Raw genomic sequence first — 20086 nt, forward strand, 5'->3', positions numbered from 1 at the left:
GGGGAAACACGTGGGTCAGTGGCTGAGGAAAGAGGACGAATCTATGAGAAAGAGATTATTCAGCTGACGTCAACACTCACCCTTCAGTTCCAGGACCCCCTCCCCCGAATTTTCAGGTTCCTACCTTGTCTCCCCTCACTTACGTCTCCCTCTCCATCCCTGCCACACCCGTCCTATGGCTCAGTCTCTCTGCTTCTGCAGCCGTAAAGCTTCAATTACTCTTCGTTTAACTGATCAACTTCTCAGTCAAAGATTCAACACTCTCAGGCCCACACATCTTTCCCCAAACTCTATCTCGCAGTACTTCTCTTCATTCTCCGTATGCCACAGTCGCCTTCTATTCTCCTCACGAGCCCTCCCCTTGCTGTCTTTGCACGGCTCACCCTACTCCGTCCTGAACGTTCCTTATCCATCCCTCGTCTCCAGCTGTCTGTCTAGATACCATCTGTCTTTCCAGACCAACCTGAAATAATAACAGCTCCTCTCTGACACCCCGAATACCACACTTCTCTTTGGACACCTGGAGCAGAAGTGCTGGGGGCGCTTATAAAGAAAATAAGTAGCAGCTTTAGTGAGATACAATTCACACACTGTAAAACTCATCCTTTTAAAGCATATACAGTTCATTGGTTTTTACACTTGCAGGGTTGCGCCACCCTCACCACTGCCAAATTTTAGAACATTTTCATCAGCTCAAAAAGCAAGCCTATACTCCCCATTTCTCCTCCTCCAGCCCCGGGAACAATTTATGTCCTGTCTCTATGGGTCTACCTATTTTGGTCAGTTCATATAAACAAAATCATACAATACATGGGCTGACGGCTTTTAACTTCAAACAAGAAGTAACTTCTGTTTGCAATACGCCAGGGGAAAAAAAAAATCAAGCCTCTCATGTTATCCTGGCGATTAAGATAACGCTCCATCAAGGTACCACATTAATAAATCTGTGCATAATGCAATCGCAGCTGCAGCCAGCTAGGTCGGTTAAGCTGTCTCGTCCTCTCTTCAGTGGGTAATGCCTTCAGCTCAGTGGGCATGCAGGCGCCTGAGTACAATGACGAACAGCACTCAGATATCATCTAAGCCCCTAGAGGGCACTCCCCTCCTTGGGAGCCCCGTGCCGGCTCGCTCCACGGGCTGAGAGGCAGCGCACACTCGGGCTTTCCCTTCCTGTCGTTGGCTTCCTGGTCTACACAGGCAGGCCCGGGAGTGCCAGAGGCCAGAATCCCAGCACACCTGACAAGGTGCCCCAAGTCTAGCCTCTGCTTATCGTTCAGCTCCCACATTCTACTGGCGCCTCATTTGCTCAGCACGTGAGTGATGAGGGCTGAAGCCCCTACTCTTACCACCCGGTGCCACAGGTCCCTCAGCCTCAAATCCCTGCCTCTCCTTTGCCCCTGGTGAATACCACACAGCCTTCAGGCTCCCCACCCTACAAGGCCTTTTCTGATCAAAAAAGCAATCAGGATTAATTCTGTCTCTTCTGATCTCCAATCATACACAGGAATACCAAACCCCTGGAGTGTATCTGCTCGTCCTACGAAATCAAAATCCTACTCTTTTTCCTGTGAACTCCCCTAGTGCAGGGGGTATGTCCACAGGTAAATGAAAAGACGATATAAAGGCATCCAAACAATAATATGGAATAAACATTTTTTTTCATGGCTAGTAAGTCAGAGATTAGACCATGCATTGTTTTTAGTTTTTATTTTTATAAATTTTAGGCTTAGAGCTAACAGGTGCAATCCTTTTCAAAATTGGTGCACGAAGGGAAAGACTATGGAATTTGTCTGGAATGCAGATTCCAGGGTGCCACCCGCAAGGACCCTCAAGGACCCTGCAAGTTTGGGGCAGGGCTCTCCAGGAGACTCCACTGGAGGGGATCTGGGACCCACCTTCTGAGCAACTTGCTCCTTACAGTGCAGTGCCTCAGTCACTGCAATTTAATTCGCACTTCCCATTGGAAAAAGCCACATAAAAGCAGTTTTATCATTTTAATTAGCAGCACATTTTGATCAGGAGCACTTGCTTTCCATCATTTACAAAGACTCTTTCCTGCCTAAATACAGCTGCCTATGAGTGAGAGACATGTAGAGTCAAGAAAATAATAACTTTGTTTACGATCCAACACCATCATCCATCAGAAAATGGATGACTAGCTCTGGGATGCTCAGTTCTCATCCATAAAACAGAGATGAGATGGTTAGACCAAAATAAGCTTTTCTCCATCTATAAAATCCCACGACTCCATTACTGCCATTTCCATTCCCATCTCTGTGAGTCTCATCCCATCTCAGCTCCTTCTCCGGCTCCTCCTTGTCTGCACCCTGTCCTCGGAGCACGTCACAAACCACCCTCCCACACTCACCTCCTGCCTCCTCCACCTCACCGCGCACCTCAACCCTCAGGCCCAGCCCAGGATGTCTTGTCTCTGATGCTTTTTTTTCTTGGAGGGGAAATGCAGGGCAACATTGCCTGAGGCTGGTGTCTCCCTATCACCAGGCATGTCTTCCTAATTAAACTGGAGACTCAAGAGTTTGTTTCACCAGAATGGCTAAAGAACTGGTAATGGCTGCTAAACCACAGGGACTTAGAAGTTGCCCTGGGGAGAGGAGTCCTCCTGGCCACTCCCACCACCACTCAGCAAACCAGCAGAGGATCAGACTCACCTTCCCCAAGCAGATCCTTATCCCTGCCCCTGTCCCCAAGGGAAAGTAACCCCTGCAAGCACGTCTCCCAATCCGGAACTTATTCCACATCCGAACTGAGTGTTGAGTCCTTCAAAAGGGGAGAATCACTGTCTATAAATCAAAAACTACTCAGCTTAGGTGGGAGAGACTACTCCCTTTAAACAGGAAATAAGAATAAATGGTGAATTAAAAGGGCAAAGCATGAGTACTACTAGGATTCCACACACGGTGTAATAATGAAATAACTGCCAGGAACGGAAGTCATAATGACACATAAAACATATTCCTATTCTACAAAAAGTACTTTCAGCTTTAATTAAATTTGATGTACTATCTTTCCACTGATTAAATTTCTTACCTCTTTCCAGGAATGTATAAGTTAAAAAAAAAAGACTGCAAATAAAATATCAAAAAAGAAATGAGTTTCCCATTTGAAGGTCCAACTACCCTGATGGAAAATTGCACTCCTCCCTACAGAACTCTCTTGGGATCATCATGTTTCTCGCCCTAAGATTTACTACTCACTAAGTAACAAGCCCTCCTTCTCCCTTTCTCAAGCTAATCATGCAAGAGCTGTCTCTTGCATTTCCACCACCCTGACAGCGGTTAGACACGTGCATGGCCCAGCTCTGAGGGTCACATACCTCCTTCCAGAAGCTTCCCCCCTCTTCTTTTCATGGCGAGCTGCTACCTTTACAACCAGACACCTGGCAGGCTCCTCGCCACTTTCCCTTCAGAGACAACAAGGAAATTATTCTGTGTTTCTGGTTGTTGTTGTTCTGTTTTGCTTTTTCCTGCAGGGAGCAACTGACGGACATGCTCCAGTTCAGGAACGGTGTAAACTGAGGGCACCCAAGTGCAATATTCCCCTGCATCTCCTAGCACACAGTATTAGTAACAATCATCAAGTCCACTGGAGGCCTTAATGAAGCAGTCATCAGAGCTCCCTCAAGGGGCAGGTGGCAGAGGCTTACTCCTCAAGGCTGGCCTGTGGCTCAGGGAACCTATCCCAGAGTACGAAGGAGAGGAAAGAGGTACAGTTTGTAGGACAACAGAAGCTGTGGGCCCACAAGGCTCCTGGAAGATCTTTACGGTATCTCCCAGAATGAAGCCCCGCAGTAAGGAAGTGAGAGGAAGGCAACGGCACTTCACACACGTTACCGCCCGGGGCTGCTTAAAGAAGACAGATGATGAGGTGGCTAGACCAAAATAAGCTTTTCTCTAACTATAAAATCTGGGGAAGCTCCCCAGAGACTCCCTCCTGCAGCAGGGGAGCCAGGGGCGCAGACACACAGCGGGAAAGCATCCCCAGGGCCCGTGCCCCTGTGGGAATGTGAGAGCAGGGGCCAGCAGGCATCCTGAACCAAACTCAGTTCGGCCCAGCAACCTGGTAACAACCACGTCCCAGGACATGAGGGCTCTCTGCCTTCACCTGCCCAGGCCTAGGAGACACCGGCATGTGCTTCCATGGTGGGCAAGACAGCTGCAGAGACGGGGCAGGAGGGAGATGCACGGAGAACCAGAAGGAAAAGCGGGAAAGAGGGGGAACAGCACGCCGCCCTCTGGGAAGGAGGAGGAAGGGGTCTGGTGGGCAGAGTAAGCGTTAAGAGAGCAACATCAGGTGTTCCCATTTCAGAGCTGGACTCGCTGACTTCATGAGGAATGCATGCTCTGGAACGTGGATCTGCTTGCTGGTGGACACGCAATGATCCTGTCACCGTCTGCCGAGTGGGTGCGTGCAGCAGGCACCCAGCTGGGTGGGGCTGGGGCACACGGGGTCCTGGCCCTCCACTTAGGAAGTCTGGTTTAGGGAGGTGTTGGGTCTATATAATCACAAATAAGAACACAATGGGTTGTGGACTATTCTGTCTCCTCCCTGGAGCCCATGAGGAACAAACAGCCAGCGACATCAGGACTGAACCTCCTATCTGAAAATCTGGACAAATCTCCGCTGCCTGGGCTGCTAACGCTCCTTCAGGTCCTCAGAGCCACTTGTGGCGCTGAAACCGCTGGCTCTGAGCATATGTCCACTGGATCCCCGTGGGCTGCCGATTCCCAGACCGCTCATCCTTGTCATCAGTGCAAAGTACAAGGTCCTCCGGTCTCCCGTCCTCAAGGGCACACACATCCCCACAGAGAACCGCTCTGCCTCCCAGGGGCTCCTCCTTCCACGCCCACCTCTCTGCCGTCCCTCGCCCTTACTCTCTCAGCATCTTAACACATCACAAAGTGCACCACTCATATCTGCTCTCACCCTTACCTAGCTCACCTGAAAATGCTGTTTCCCTACAATGAGGCCGTGAACTTCCCCACACTAACGCTTCACCTGGGCTGGAAGGGAGGCCTGCGTTCTCCAAGTTGACCACAGGCTAGCCCCAGGCTATGGCTTTCCTCTCTCATGCCAGCCCTCCCTCTCTGTGGCTCTGTCTTCTGCCCATTTCCTACGGGAGTGGAGGTTCAGAGAAAGCACTCTGACATCCGGCAGTCTTGGGTTTCAGTGCTGGCCACTTAGAGGCTTGGTGACCTTGGGCATTACATCATCTCTCTGAGCTTCACTTGTACCATATGTAGGATGGGGATGATTAAGGTGCCCATATCTCATGGGACTGCTATGTGGATTAAATAAACTGATACATGAAAAGTCCCCAAGATAGTGCCTGGAGCACAGAAGCACTCAACACCTGTTAGCTATTTTATATCATTATAATCTGGAAGGCATCCATGTCTACGTGGAGGAAGCATTTTCAACATCCTGATCTCACTTGATGTTTTGGAACCAGTGACCCTTGCTGCCCCCTCCACTGCAGTCACTTACTCCAACAGCCATAGTTCCTTCAAATCTCAAAGATCCTACTGGCTGAGCACAATGTTTCATCTTTTCTTCCAGTTTCCCTGTGCTCAGGCTCCCACCGCACTGACTCTTCATCCCTAAGAAATCTGCTCCCAAACCTTTCCCCATTCTCAGCCTGGGCCTCATCCTGATTGTACATCCTTAATAACAGAGCCTCAAACCAACAGCGTTTTACCTGAGCCACGACTCTCCACGAGGCCTTCACATTTCCTGTGCCTTTAACCTCCCCACCATATTGTGTCCCTCGACACCAACCCAAGTTAGTTAAACCCAGAGACAGCAAACCAGACTGTTCATTCAAAGCATAGTGGGATACTACAGACAACCCCAGGGGGTCTGTGCCCTCTGAGGGAGCGTCCCTATTACTCCATGCAGAATCACACAGTCAACGTTGGTATACCTTCCAATTGCTCAAGAGAAGCCAGGTTTTTATGTGAAGCATCTGTTTTTAAATGTTGATGACTAACTGAAAGATGCAAAAAAAAAAAAAAAAAGGCAAATCAAAGAAAACATGCCTTGGGGTCAAATTCAGCCCCAAGGGGGCTGCCAACTGCAAACTGTGATTCAAACCAATGATGGCTAGGGGGGGTGGGGGAGAGCACCTTCCTGGCAGTATTTATTCTACATCTTCAACACTGAAGTCCCTCATGTGTCTAACAGACCTCCACTCATCCCTAAGGGCCATTCTTCCATGATGCTTTCTCTGACTCTAGACACAAGATGAAGAGCTGACGCTGGGTGTATACATGTGAGCAGGGGGCTGTGAGTGGGCACAGATGTGATGTGTCCATCAACCATGAGGAAGCGGGGCTGGAGGGAAAGACCTTCCAGGAAGAGGGAAGCATCTACTCACATTCACAGAATATAGTGTGTTTCGGCTGGAGCCAATGGTTCAGCCACCAGGAGCATATTATGTGTTGGGATGGGGACTGGGGGATATTGTGAGGGGACTTGCAAGAGACATGGCGAGTGAGGTAGTCCAGAGCTGGGTAGTAACGGTCCTCGTGTACCATACTAAGAAGTATCTTTAACTGAAAGCAATAGGAAAGTAATGAATATCTTTAACAAGTGATGTAGTCTTGCACAAGGGTGGTTATCTGAGGAAGAAAACCAACTCTGTCATAAATTCCATTTTTCTTGAATCATAAAGATAGGTGGGATTACTGCTACTATGTTAAGTTGCAAGACACGTTAATAGTTTAAAAAATCAGTGACCACAATAGCCTAGAATGCCCTTTCCCCTCTCTCCATCTGGTGAACTCTGACTCATTCTTAAAGACTCAGTTCAAAAGTCAAATCCAACAGTTTTCCAAATCAAAACAGTATTTCTTTGCTCTGTGAGCTTACTGTTTTTGGTATACTTCTACTTCTAAAGCACATGGCACTTTAAAGTGCAATGATTCCTACATATCTGTCTTCCCTTTAGACTCTAAGCTCTTTGATGTCGGTGTCTGTGTCTTATTCCTACAAGGTTAGCATAGTGCCTTGCATGGGATAAATACTCAAATATCTGTTCTCTAAGCAGACCACAACCACTATGGGATTCTGATGCTAGGGCTTGCCACAGATTAACTTTCTACAAATTTAACTAAAAGCATGTACTGAGTATTCACGTATGCTAGGCACTGATAAGAGAGAGATCTATAAGGTGCATCTCTGTCCTCAAAAAGGTACACACTCTAATGTCTCAAGAAGTGCCATAAGCATCTCCAAGAATCTATGCTACAGTAGACTGGAGATCAGAGTACTCCTTCATCTTACCACAAGAGTCAAGACATACAGACAAAGGCAAAATCAGGAAAGGATCATTTAAAATGCATTTGTCTGTGTAATACATTCACAACAGACTACCTGAGCATCAAGTCCAAAAGAAACCAGCTGTATCCACCTTCAGGGGTGCAGTCAAGCAGTTAGATGTCTACTTGGCAAATATAACCTTGAACTCTCTGCAAACTGTCTCTACACAATGATGTATCGCTTCCATCCAACGTAAGGGTGCAAAGGAAGAGTAAAATATAGCCCACAAAATTTGGGGTTGCTTTTAGTATTTTCAGAAGAGGTATGGTTTTAACATTTTAGATTTTCTCATTAGTTACGTACATAACTTTACAAAACATTTTTGCAGAACTGACTGGAGCTATTCTTCCGTTTGGCTGGGTCATGATGATGATGATACCAAACGAGGGTGGGTGGGGAAAGCCCTGAGGGTCAATATTATCCATGCTTTGGATTCCGCTTTCCAACTTTACTGAAAGTCTTGTGGAACTCGGCTAAGTTACCTTCCTTGAGGGAGAGTCAGAGGGTCATGTATTTAATTGTCTGGTGACGGTCAGACTCACTCAGATCAAACTGAAAGCCCCTGAGTGAGACCCTTGAGTTGTTTCAGGACTAAAACAAATATAAAATAAGACGAGACACTGGTCAAATGCATGGTGAGACACAAAAGGCTTAAGGCACTAGTATAGGAAGTGCAGGGCTTACGCATCTGAAGCAAATTATTGACAAATTAAACTATTAGGGAGATAGTTCATCTCCAATGGGCAAAGGCTTTACTTCTAGGAAAGCATATTTTCTTCATTCTGGGGTTAAGTCCAATAATAACATGGAATTCCTACAATTATTTTGTTTTAAAAACATCAGAGTTTAATATAGTCTCTGGCTTTTTTAGTTATGAGTTGACTTGCTCTTTGGGGCCAAAAATTACTGTGACAGAGGGCAAAAGAATAGATGTTCTTTTCTTAGTTGAGAAAGAAGGGCTTCAAATATGTTTCCAAATTTTTTCTGCATGTGTTTAAAAAACAGAAGATGCTACCATGATAGTACATCAAGAGTCAGGAATGTTTTAAATGTGCGCTAGGCTAATGCATATTTTACATATTGTATAATTTAATTTTATTTATTCCCCACAAGGATCTGGATAAATTATTCAAATTAAAGGGAAACAACTGAAAAGTGAACTGAATTAGAGAAATTTGTCTACTAATATACTAATCTTAGAGAAAAAAAAAAACTCAAAACTGTTATTAAGTGTCATCTTCTTCAAGAGAATGTCTTGGGAACAGATGGACGTGATAATTAATTATAAGGCTCTTAATTTGACAAATTCCTTTTGAAAATGCATATTCAGGGACAATTTCCACTGGTTAGCTGGAGTAAGCATGACGCAGCAACTTAATCACCAAGCACAATGCTGAGAGTACAGGGGTCTACAACAAATGTTATCTGATGATCTACAGAACTTAATACTGTCTCAGAGAAGAACAGACGGGGGAGGTTCCCTGAGCTTTAAGAAGAACCTGCCATTCCAAGCCACCCCCTCGAAGTGTCTGCCTCTGACACACGTCTGCTTGGGCTGATGTGCCCTGTGATGACAGTCCTGCCTGTCCTCTATATTCCTGACCCTTGGATAACCCACCCACCCACCACTCCGGCCCCCCAACACCCTCCCCTAAAGGTGTCAACCAGCAGAAAGATGGGCTGATGCTCTGGAGACAAGACTTGACTGGGGAGCTCTGGAAAGTGGAACCACCGAAGCATAAGGACAGCAGCAAAGAGGAAGTTAAAGGACTCTTGACACCGTCACTTCAAAACTACTACTCAAAAGAGGCAGACGTTAATGGAGCAGAGGCGTGAGGTGGGACTTCTCTGTAACATCTTACATGGGACCTGCAGATTCCAAGCTTTGGAACTACAGGCAAATATGGAGGGATATGAAAAAACCATCATCGGTGATTCTGTGTGTGCATGTGCGTTTTGGTCTCTGATCTCTTAGTTTGGATTTAAAGTCTGCCTATTACCTATATCGCTTTTTTTTTTAAACACAGTTTTCATTATTTGGTAGAAAGTCTATGGATTGATTCTTTCTGGAAGGCAGATTACTATGTGTGTGTGTATTTTCCCTTCATATTACCTTTAAAAGGTCTGAAACTTTTCTGAGACCAGCAGAGGTGATAAATGTAAGGTGCTGGGTTCCTTCAAGCCTGGGCCCTGTCTTATAATCATCACCGAGCCCAGTGTTCTCTGTCTTCCATGAGGTTCTCAATGAGTCTTGGGCATTTAACTGAGCATTTTCAAATCTGCACCTTGTTTTCATTCACTGTAGCTTTGTGATTAGATTAACTTTGATTTAACTCAAGTGCTTCTGATGGAAAGGGACAAATTGCCAAAGATTCCATTCTGCTGGCTTCATCTGGGATGAGTCAATTTCAGGCTGTAAATTCTGAAACCCCAGGAAGTTTCTTTTCTAAATATCTACATCTAGTCAAAAGAAACAGTGTGCCACCATCTGCTAAGACTCTATTATCATAATACAACATAGCACCAACAGGACAAATTTTCTTCAGAGCACAAAGAAATCAGAATGCAGGAATACGAACTAAGCATCCAAGAATCTGCAACCGGAAAACAGTGGAGTATGACTATCTAGATGTTGTAGTGAAAGAAAAGAAAATTCATGATCTTTGTTCTGGTCGTAGGCTGTATATCTGCTGTATCTTTCTGATACGATGGGGCTGGGCATCCTTCCTTTTACCTTATTTCCCTTCCTGGTGTTAGTGTTTGGAGTTGTTATGACATGACAGGGTTTGAGCGGGAAACTGTCTTCTAAGGTTAATGTCTTATGAGACAGAAATAAAACTGAGGCTCAAACAAGGAAAAAGGAACTTAACTCAGCAGACTTTTAATTTTAATAGACATGGCAAAGATGGTCCAATCATAAAGTCAGGAACAGAGAATCTAAAACTCTTCCACAAATATAATGCTCTGTATATATGTGTGTACATGTAGTGTGAAATAAAGAAAAAGACAATAAAAATATGGAGAAGCTGGATAAAGAGGAGTGGCAGGGCAGAGAGACAAAGACAGACTTTACCTTAAGGAAAGTGAGGTAGCAACGGCTGGGGACAAACAGGTACAAACTTGGGAGCCAGCCAGCAGCCATGGACAGGCTGATGGGCGTTCGTGCCGGTGCGTGTGCAGGGGTATGAGGATGCTACACCCCCCACCGCACACCCAGAATGGCAGGCTGACAGGAGAGAGATCCACATTCTGTTAGAAAGCAGTTTAATAGAGCAAATCCTTCTCTTATGGATTCAGCCTTTGGCCAGTCTCCACTCCGGCTATATAAGAGGCTATCTATTTATAGATGTTAAAAAAGAAATGGAACTAGCAATATTCAACTAGCCAGTAACCAACATGCAGTCTACTTTGTTGGATTACCACTCAACTTTCACAATTTAACCTGTTCTGATTATCCAAATGATTAGTCTAATAATTTCTTTAGACTAGTAACTTGTCTATTTCATTTTGCCTTTCCTATGCTTTTTTTAAAAAAGAAAATGATTTTTAAAAAGTAATCGTAATTCTTTTCTTACTTCTTTTGGACTTTATCCACTTCCTATCAGATTCAAACCACATATCTCTCCCATTATCTTCTGAGTCCTGGGACTTTCTAAAATTTTCCTCCTCCCTTCTTTCCCAGGAGTCTCCTATCGCCAGCAGATTGGGTCCCCCTCAACTACCACTACCAACAAAGGCACTGGGAAAAGTCAAAGAATTTAAAGATAGAAGTTACTTTTGAGACCATCAAGTCCCTCCTCCCCTCCTTCTCTCTTAGGTAAGAAAACAGACCCTAATGATGTGAGAGGCTTGTCCAGAATCTCACGGAAGTGAGTCTGGATTCTAGCACTCAGCATCCAAGCCCTGGCTCTTTCTGCACAGCACCAGGTGACGTGTGGAGGAGTATTCTTTAGCCACTGAACAGTTTACTCACATGTACATGTTTGCTCACAGGCTACAATACAAAGGGAAGTGTAGGACATGGAACGTCAGGTCTCCTGAGTGGTGAGGCGGGGACAGGGCTAGTGGGGAGTGAGCTCAGGGCCACAGGCAGATGGTGCTACCCAGTGATTTGTGCTCACAAAGCCTGGATCTGCCACTCAGTAGGCAGGACCCTTCCTGAAATGGGAGAATCATGCAACCTGCCTCCTGTGGGGGGAGTGCTGGGACTCAGGCTCAGATGCATTTTCAGTGGAACTGAACTTGGACTCTAATGTGCTCAAGATAATCTACTAAATTTTTTAGTGAAAACCAACGTCACATATTAGTCAACATTTCAGCCAACAGATAATCTAAAATTTTTAATTACTTTGGACAAAGAAAAAAAAGTTGAAAATAATTCCAAATCTTATTTAAAAATGAAAGAGGATTTTTCAGGATAGAGTCTCAGAAAGTAAGAGATATAAATGTACCGGATATAGGTTCTGGAAGAGAATCAGACCCTTTAGTCAGAGAGAGGCTGGAGCCAGGAGAGAGCTTGGGAACCTGGCTAGATACACTGCACAGAACCCAAGAGAAACCCTATTTTAAGTTTTTGAACATTATAAACAATGACTTAATTTATTTCTACCTCAAAATAACTGGATTGGATTTTTCTCAATAACTATTAAGGAATGTATATTTATAGACAGAAGTTGGTAACAGAATGTTTCAGAACAAAAAGTTTGGGACAAATCTCATTAAAATAAATTTAGAATGGGTAACTGTCAATAACGTATTACATTCATTCATCTTCTTAATAAAAATGTAATAGTTATATAACAAATCAAAAGGCATTAAGGTACTGGCAAACTCATTTGACTTACAGTGAAAGGGAATACAGCAGAGAAGTATTACTTTTTAGACTTTTTAACCAGTTAATTTCTCCCCTGTAAACCTGTATCTGAAAAGCCTGGTGAAAAATTATGGAGGCAAAGGGAAAACTCTGTGAAGTTAAACACATACACTGGGGCTAGCAAAGAGGGAGGAATACAGACGGAAAAAAAACAAAAAACAAAAAACAAAAAACAAAAAACAAAAACCAACAAACAAAACCTGATCTGGGAGCTCTATGTTCTTGAGAAAGAGCTTAAGCTGGCCCATGCAGGAGAACACAGGATGCACAGCCCAACGGATCTACTCTCCCCGCAGCTGGTGGGTCCACTTCTCTCAGACGACCATTCCGTCATCAACTGTTACAGAGGGAAATGACTGTGTACATATCTGAAAGTTTTGTGTGTGTATTCGTTTTTAAAATTGACCTGGTTTTACCAGGCACATCTTGAAGCATCCAAAAATAGCCCTCCCTGTTGTGTGATGAGAGAAATGAAAGTTAAACTAGGTAGTCACGACATGCGGACGGGGAAGAGTTAAAAATAATGGTGGGCTAAATGATGCTTAAAGCAAAGGTGGTGCTTAGAGGCTCCTAAGTCACGTGCCCAGTCCCAGGTGAACAACTGACTGGCATGCGAAGAGAGAAACAGGAAGGGGGCTGAGGAGGGAGAGGTGGATCCCCCGTCCCAGGGCCAGAACGACACTAGTCTTTGGAAAAAAGGTCACATGGCTGCAGCACTCCACCAACTCTCCACAATCAGAAAATGTTATCTAAAGGGCACCTATTTTGGTTTCATGTATGTTACAGTGGATCAAAAACAATCACAAATTCTTTGCAGCTTCTCCTGTCAAGCCGTGGAATCTGCTCCTCACCCTTTGAACCAGGGCTCACCCTGTGAACTGCTCTGCCCCACAGGATGTGGTGGAGGTCAGGTTATGTGAATTTCAAGCTCTTGGTCTCCTTTAAGGCTTTGCAACTTCCTCCCTCACTTCTGCCATCACATGAAGGAGCCAGGATGAAGGGCCTCACAGGGGCAACAGGCCCCTCCAGACAAGTTCCCAGACGTGGGAGTGATGCCACCTTAAACCATCCAGCCCCAGACGACCAGCCAGCCAACTACAGAAGAACCACCCAGTTAACACATTGACACATGAGAAATAATAAATCTTTGTTGTTTTAAGCAACTGCATTTGGGGGTGGCTTGTTACTCAGCAATAAGTAACTGAAACATATGTATATTGTGTTAATATGTCCTATGCTGAAATAAGTAAATAGGATGGTGAGATATAAATCCATATATATACGTTGATATATTTCCTGGACTTAAAAACAAAACATTGTTTTTAAAAAAAAAGAAGATCAACCTCCAATGGAGCATACAGGGCTTTGAATCAAAGAACCTGGGATGAAGACTTAGACCTGCTCTGACCCTTACACCAAAATACATCTGTGATTTTGCACAAGTCACTTATTATCTCAACCTCTGTTTTTATATCTATAAGCTCCTCATGGAGTCAGAAAGATTAATAAAATGAGAGCAACAAAAGTGAAAAATGCTTTGTAAACAGTAAGGCACATTATAAGTTAAGCTGTCTTTGTTCCTGCCACCTATGTGTTACTTAAAGACTTTCCTGTTTTTCCTTCCCTGCAAAGTCATCATTTGATAATGCACCTGACGTAACTTTCTCTGCTGTAAGTTTCCTTACGCATGAGGCCCTGGTATGCACACACGCACCAAGGGCTGGGCAAAGACTGCCAGGTGTCCTGAGCCCCATGGCTAGGCCCATTCTTCCTTTTTGTCATCGTGCATGGTTTAGGCCCAGAGCCACAAGTCTCATTCCTTTTCACTATCTCCTGAAAGGCAGGATGAGCTGCCTTATGCCTCACAACGATTTCCAGTGCCAACAGAAGAGAAAAGGATGAAAAGAATGGCAGGGTGGCTGGAGACCTAAACCAAGTGGAGGGAAGGAAGAATTAAAAATGGTTAAAAATTATATCACACAGATGAGGGATGTCTATATGGGATGAAGTCCAGGAGAAAAGACAGCAAAGGAGGAGAAAATGAAGGATGGGCCATTAAGAAAAAGCAGAGACGCAGCAAGGAGAGGAGGACCAGCCCATTTGTAGCAAGGGCAGAGGAGGTGGGGCATCTGCACCTGTCAGCCATGGAAGTGGGGAGAGACATCCATGCACAGTAAGAACACCTAGAGGAGAGTATCCGTCACTTGGAAGAGCTCAGTTTGTGCTCCATGAATGCATGAATAAATAAACTGAAAACAAGCAACTCAAAAGAAAATTCACCAAGTGAGCAAGCACTCAGTGAGGGGCCTGAATGGGTGACAGGGTCTCTCTGGGAATGGCTATTCCATTCGGATGGGAATGAAGGGGTGGGGGTTGTTCTTTAAGGTGAGGAGGGAAATGTCTACAAACTCCTTTTCTAGTCTATGCAAGTGCAGCAAATCCTTACAAAAAGGGGTTTTGACTTCCACCCAAGGCAAACCTCTCCTGCTAAAGTTTCCCATCCATCACCCTACTCTGTCCGAACTGGAAAGGGCTTTCCCCCCTGAATTCTCCACATAATCGGTTTTGATCCCAAATGGCAGTAAGTTCCAAACAATGCTCTTTACAAATATGCTGGTAAAGGCCAAACAGTCACAACAGGGTTTTACATGCTCTAAATGCTCTTCTTTATACCTGATCATGGTCTTCAAGAGAAACCTCTAACATGAATCACACACAAGGATAAAGTCATGTTAAAATACTACCACTATTCCTACATGGTAGGCTCTCTTCTTTTTATTTCCATTTTTACATGATGGATTGGGTTTTTATTCTCTTGTCAAAGTATGACCTGTCTGTCATCCTCCTTAATAAGTGGGGACCCATTTAATATGCTCGGACTAGGTTAAGTCCTAGTCCGAGCATATTCTGCATTTAATCAGATTAGTTCAGAATTAATGAATACACAGAGCAAAAGGATGAAGACACAGTTCATCACCTCTAGAAACTTTAGTTGGTGAGACGAGACCTTATGCATGTAACAGTTATTTAATGGTGCAAGGAAGTATATGATTAATCGGCACCATGGAAATATGTGTGGGGAGTACCTAGTGAGATGGGTGTTGGCTGAAGCACAAAGACCTGGTGGATAACAGGACAATAAGCGGGAGTCCTGCAGGAGGAACAATACGAGACAAGGTGAAGCAGAGAGACAAGGGCTTCTCATGCTTTGAGAGGTGAGCCCAGTGCTTGGAATGGAGGGTTTCTGCAGTACTAAGAACTGGCCATAAAGAAGGGGGTTGGGGGAGATTGCAAAGGTTTTACAGTGAGACGAGGAGCAGTATGACCACCCAATGGCAGGAAGATAATTTTTTTCTTCTTCAACATACTGGTCATCATGGCTAATAGTGGGCCTGTTCATTCATCCACCCATCCATTCATTCATCAACTAATGTAGGTTGGCATTTTACATCAAGTCCTGTTCCATGTACTAGAGGCTATAAAACACTCCCTTCCCTTGAGAAGCACATGGAGTAGGAGAGATTGACCAAAAACAAAAACGAAAAAACAACCAATGATTTCCATGTATTATGAAAAGTGCTATGAAAAAGAGATACATGGGAATTCAATTACAAGGGAGCGGAGGAGACACACCTAAGTCATCTCTGATAGAGACTAAAGTCTGAAAAACACTTCAAAGAGAAGGAAATGTAGTTCGGAGAGAGAAGTTTGTAGAAGGGAAAGGCAATAGGTGAAGAGCCCACTGCAAATGAAAGGAAGGGCCCAGAGCCTGAGATCACTGGGGGTGGGGAAGGGGTGGGGGAGGGGCGCTAGTTCAGGTGGGAACACAGGATGCATGTGGAGACAGGGCAGCAGGGGAGGAAGGTTACTGACTATTTAAAAGACAGGAAACTAAAGAGCTGTGAGAACTTATCCCTTCCCTGCAAATAATTTACTGTGGTATTTTCGAATGGCTTCCTTCTCCATGTTTCTAATTTCTTCATTAGAGGCACCTTTAACTGACCGTTCCTTGGTTCTGAACGCCAAAGTCAGAATCAGGTCAACACCATAATTACCACCCTAAGGTTTATGTTTACAAGACTCATAGAAGCTTGGAGATAAAACGGAAGGCGTCTATTTGAACCTCCTTTCCAGGGTAACGTTTCTTCCGAGCATTCCTGGAAGGTGGCCATCCAGACGGAAAGAAGTCTCTCCAGCTCCAGGGAGCTCAGTTTATCTCAGGAAGCAGCCTCGTTCATGACTGTGCATCATTAGTTGTGAGAAATTTCTTTTCCCTCAAACTGAGATTAAATACATCTTCCTGTTGCTTCTACCCATTTCGACCCCCTAGAGTGACTCAAAAAGTAGCCTACTGTGCCTCCTCCATGTAGGTGGCGCTAACTATGTTTGTAACGGTGAATTGAGAACTGTCCCTTTTCCCCTCTAAAGGTCTTGTTAATTGACAACCGGCTTAGTTTTGATTAATTAGGTTCTCTAATACCATGTGCCACCTTCCTTTTCATGAAGACCTAGAAGGGACATCTGTCCCTGTTAGTAATGCTCCACTTTCCTCCCTTTACTGACTAATAAAACCTTATGTTTGTGCCATCATACTTCAACCCTTGCTAAGCAATGTCATGTAAATTAGCACATCATCATGTCATAAGAAAGTGCGGCACCACTATATGTTACCCCCACAAAAATCTCTGCATCTCTTTTATGATACAACAGAAAGTAGAGGGCAAGTCATGTAAATATGTCTGAGGGAACCCTACAGTTTCTGATGGGACAAAGGCTAGGAAATGCCAACGAATTAATGTGTTTTAAGAGAAGGAGGAAAAAGTAGTTATCAGAACAAACTCTGGATGCCTGCTCCAATCAAGCACAAATAACTGATACTTACCTTAACTACAGACCATATACATTCCTATCTTATCAAACCATTTGTATAATCACAGTTACTCATGCAACAAACATGGATGCTATGCCTGGTGCTGGGACTGGGACTGAGGGAGACAGAGGTTAGAAATGGAGATAAGGAAGGCAGTATTTTAACTCTGGATGTTAAATGTAGCGCAAAAGTTGAAAGAAATGAGATGACTTAGGCAAAATAATGACTTTGCGATCTGGGAAAGATGGAGGAGAGGACCTGGCAGGGAAGAGGTCAATGGGGGAAGGGGGCATCTCAGCGGGGGAAACAAAGTAAATCCTGTGCTTCCAAGCTCAGTCTTCCCCCAAGCAAAGCTGAAGCGCCAGCTCCACGGTGCTGCTGTGAGGACTGCCGAGGATGGGACCTGGGGACCCTGGCGCTCTGGAGCAAGCCTGGTCCGGGGGGATGAAGGGGATGTCCTGCTACTGAGACTAAGATGACAGCAGCTCTTCCTCCATCAAGCCAAAGGGAGATGTGTTTGTTACTCCAGAAAGCACTAGAGGAATTTAAACTCCTTGTTGCCTCAGAAAGTAATAGGTCTGGGTAAACGTGCAACTGCCAACGTCAAGGATCCCTGGGGAGCGAATCTATGACGCATGCAGGGTTTCATCCCATTGGACACAATGGTTAGGGACCTGTAAGGTTCACTGCGGAGGATCAAATGACATGCCTACCACGGATGGATACCTTGTGGCCCCCCTGGCCACATGTGGAGGGGCACATCTGCCCGTTTGGTTCCCAGCCCACAAGCGTGCATAGGCACCATGACCTGAGGGACCTCTAAGGATTAGAGACTTGACCTGAGGACACCTGGCTTTGACCCGAGGCACGATACGTGGAAGTCCCAAGTAATGGTAACAGTTCAGTGACTTCTCCACAGAGACAGGAGGGTGCTAGGGTTCCCTGATGCTTGGGGAATACAAACTGTGTGCTTGAAACTGTGCTTTCAGTGATGCAAACACACACGACAGAGGAGAAAACTTGATAAATGGATGACAGACCGACCTTGTGGGCAGAGTGCAGCAGCCGTCCGCTGTGAGTCTGACTTGAGTCTCGTAGCTGTCCAGGGGACACACGGCCTGCTGAACGGAGGGGCACTCCACAGTGCTGCAGTCCACGCTGAAAACTGGGGGGCAAACAGAGCACTGTTCACTGCTACGTTTACTTGCATTCTGAGTCCTCAAACGAAACACTGGCTCTTCACAAACTTTTGCAGTTTCCTTGCTCCCTGGAAACCCTGTCTTAGCATTGGCATTTTCATTTCAGTCAACATGAGAGAGCTATAATATGACCCAAATCTTCTGTGCAAGAAAAGCAGAAGACAGGACACTGAAGAGTTAAGACGAAGACACAGAGAGAGTTAAACCAAAGGTGGGGGTGTGGATGGTGCTGCTCAGCCAGAGGCGTTTCTGATAGAACAGTTTAAGAGATGGTCAAGGGACAGACTGACTGACTGGCTTGTGCCTTTATCTGGCAGGTAAAAAAAAAAATTCTGACCAGCTGTTAGAAACTTGCAAAGAGGAAATCGCTACAGTCCAGACCCATTCACAGACCACGTTAGAAATGCAGCCACGAGAACAAGGAGGTTAGAAATAATATAAAGCAAGAAACAGCTGGGACATGACAACAAAACAAATGTGGCCAAGAAGCCAAGTAAATAGTCAAGGATGACTTGGCACATGCTATAAAGTCAAGGGACGGATGGTGGGGAGCTGGCAAGGAGAAAGATTGGGACTGAGTATTTCATGATAAAATGTCTGTCATTTTGATGCATATATTCATCTAAAAATAACTTTCTGCTTTATGTATGATGATTGTTTTTAAATGCAATACTTTAAAGTGACAGATATATCTACAAATGAGGGTGATGACCTTCTCTGGGGGAATGAAGCAGGCAGCCATAGTACCATAAATTTTAATCCTACCGCCCCCAACAAGCATACTCTGAAGGCAAAAAAAAAAAAAAAAAGAGAGAGAGAGAGGAAAAGACAGGGTCCTTCTCTAAAGGCACTGATGTGCTAGCAGATCATCCCTCTAGTTGTCTGACTGGAGGGCAGAAGTCAGGCTGCCGTGAGCCCAAAGTGTCCTGCCGAGAATGCCCAGCGTCGTGTGGCAGGAGGGGCCTGTGCCACGCTCTCGGCTGCTGGGACAGAGCCCGCGCGTACCTGGTTTGCACTCATAGAGGTCACAACACTCTCCCGGCTTCCCTGAGGCTTTGGACACAAGTATGTTCAGGTATCCCGGCTGGCAGACTTTCCGCAGACAGCCGGCGGGGTCGCACACGCAGCGGCTGGGGAGGGGGCAGCACTCCCCCGGGGGCGCGTAGCCCTCGATCAGAACGGAATCCTCAGGACAGCGCGGAGAGAACTGGACTTCACAGCGGGCCTTGGAGCAGTCTGGCTTCTCTTCTAAATGGGAGAGAGACAGCTTAGCACGGGCCCAGGGCCTTCCCACAGAAGCACGGGCAGCCCTGATGACCCACCCACTCACCAGAGAGGAGGGGAGGGGACGAAGTCTGCTGAGAACCCTCAAACGCAGCTGAGCCACCCGTGGAAATCTCTCCTGAGATCTGCTCATGACATCAGAATGAGAGGCCAAGCCGCCGTCTTGCCCAGGGTCCCACCTCCCTCTCCCCTGTGTCCAGTGCACTGACTGGATGAGGAAGGCACAGGGCAGATGCCTACAGGACGTGCAGAATCTGAAAACAGGGCTTTGCTGCCTGCCGACCAACCGAAAGGTCTTTAAGTTTAAAAGCAGTTTTAAGAGCTGTTCCTTGAAGATAGTGTACATTTAAACACCAAAGTAGATCCAGAAATAACTAATGGCTACTTCGGGGGCTGGAGACAAGGTGCATGACGTTCAACACGGGGGAGCTCGACCTCCAAGCTCTGAGATTTGAGGAGATGACTGTATGAAGAGGATATGACTCTGGGATGTGGAAGCTTAGCAAGATGGCTCTGGAGCCA

At 45.4% G+C, this 20086-nt stretch overlaps 1 protein-coding gene across 2 annotated transcripts in view; it reads right to left on the reverse strand.

Annotated features, from left to right (window-relative positions):
• Window positions 1-20086, reverse strand: part of CRIM1 (cysteine rich transmembrane BMP regulator 1) — a 187292-nt gene that overhangs the window by 85813 nt on the left and 81393 nt on the right. For both annotated transcript variants that reach the window (XM_072937932.1, XM_072937931.1), the window contains exons 3-4: window positions 19286-19528; window positions 18126-18246 (exon numbers count right to left, since the gene is read on the reverse strand). In XM_072937932.1, the coding sequence (XP_072794033.1) occupies window positions 18126-18246; window positions 19286-19528 (364 nt within the window). The remainder of the gene's footprint in view (window positions 1-18125; window positions 18247-19285; window positions 19529-20086) is intronic.

Source organism: Vicugna pacos, chromosome 15 (genome assembly GCF_048564905.1).
Source record: "Vicugna pacos chromosome 15, VicPac4, whole genome shotgun sequence".
Lineage (NCBI taxonomy): Eukaryota > Metazoa > Chordata > Mammalia > Artiodactyla > Camelidae > Vicugna > Vicugna pacos.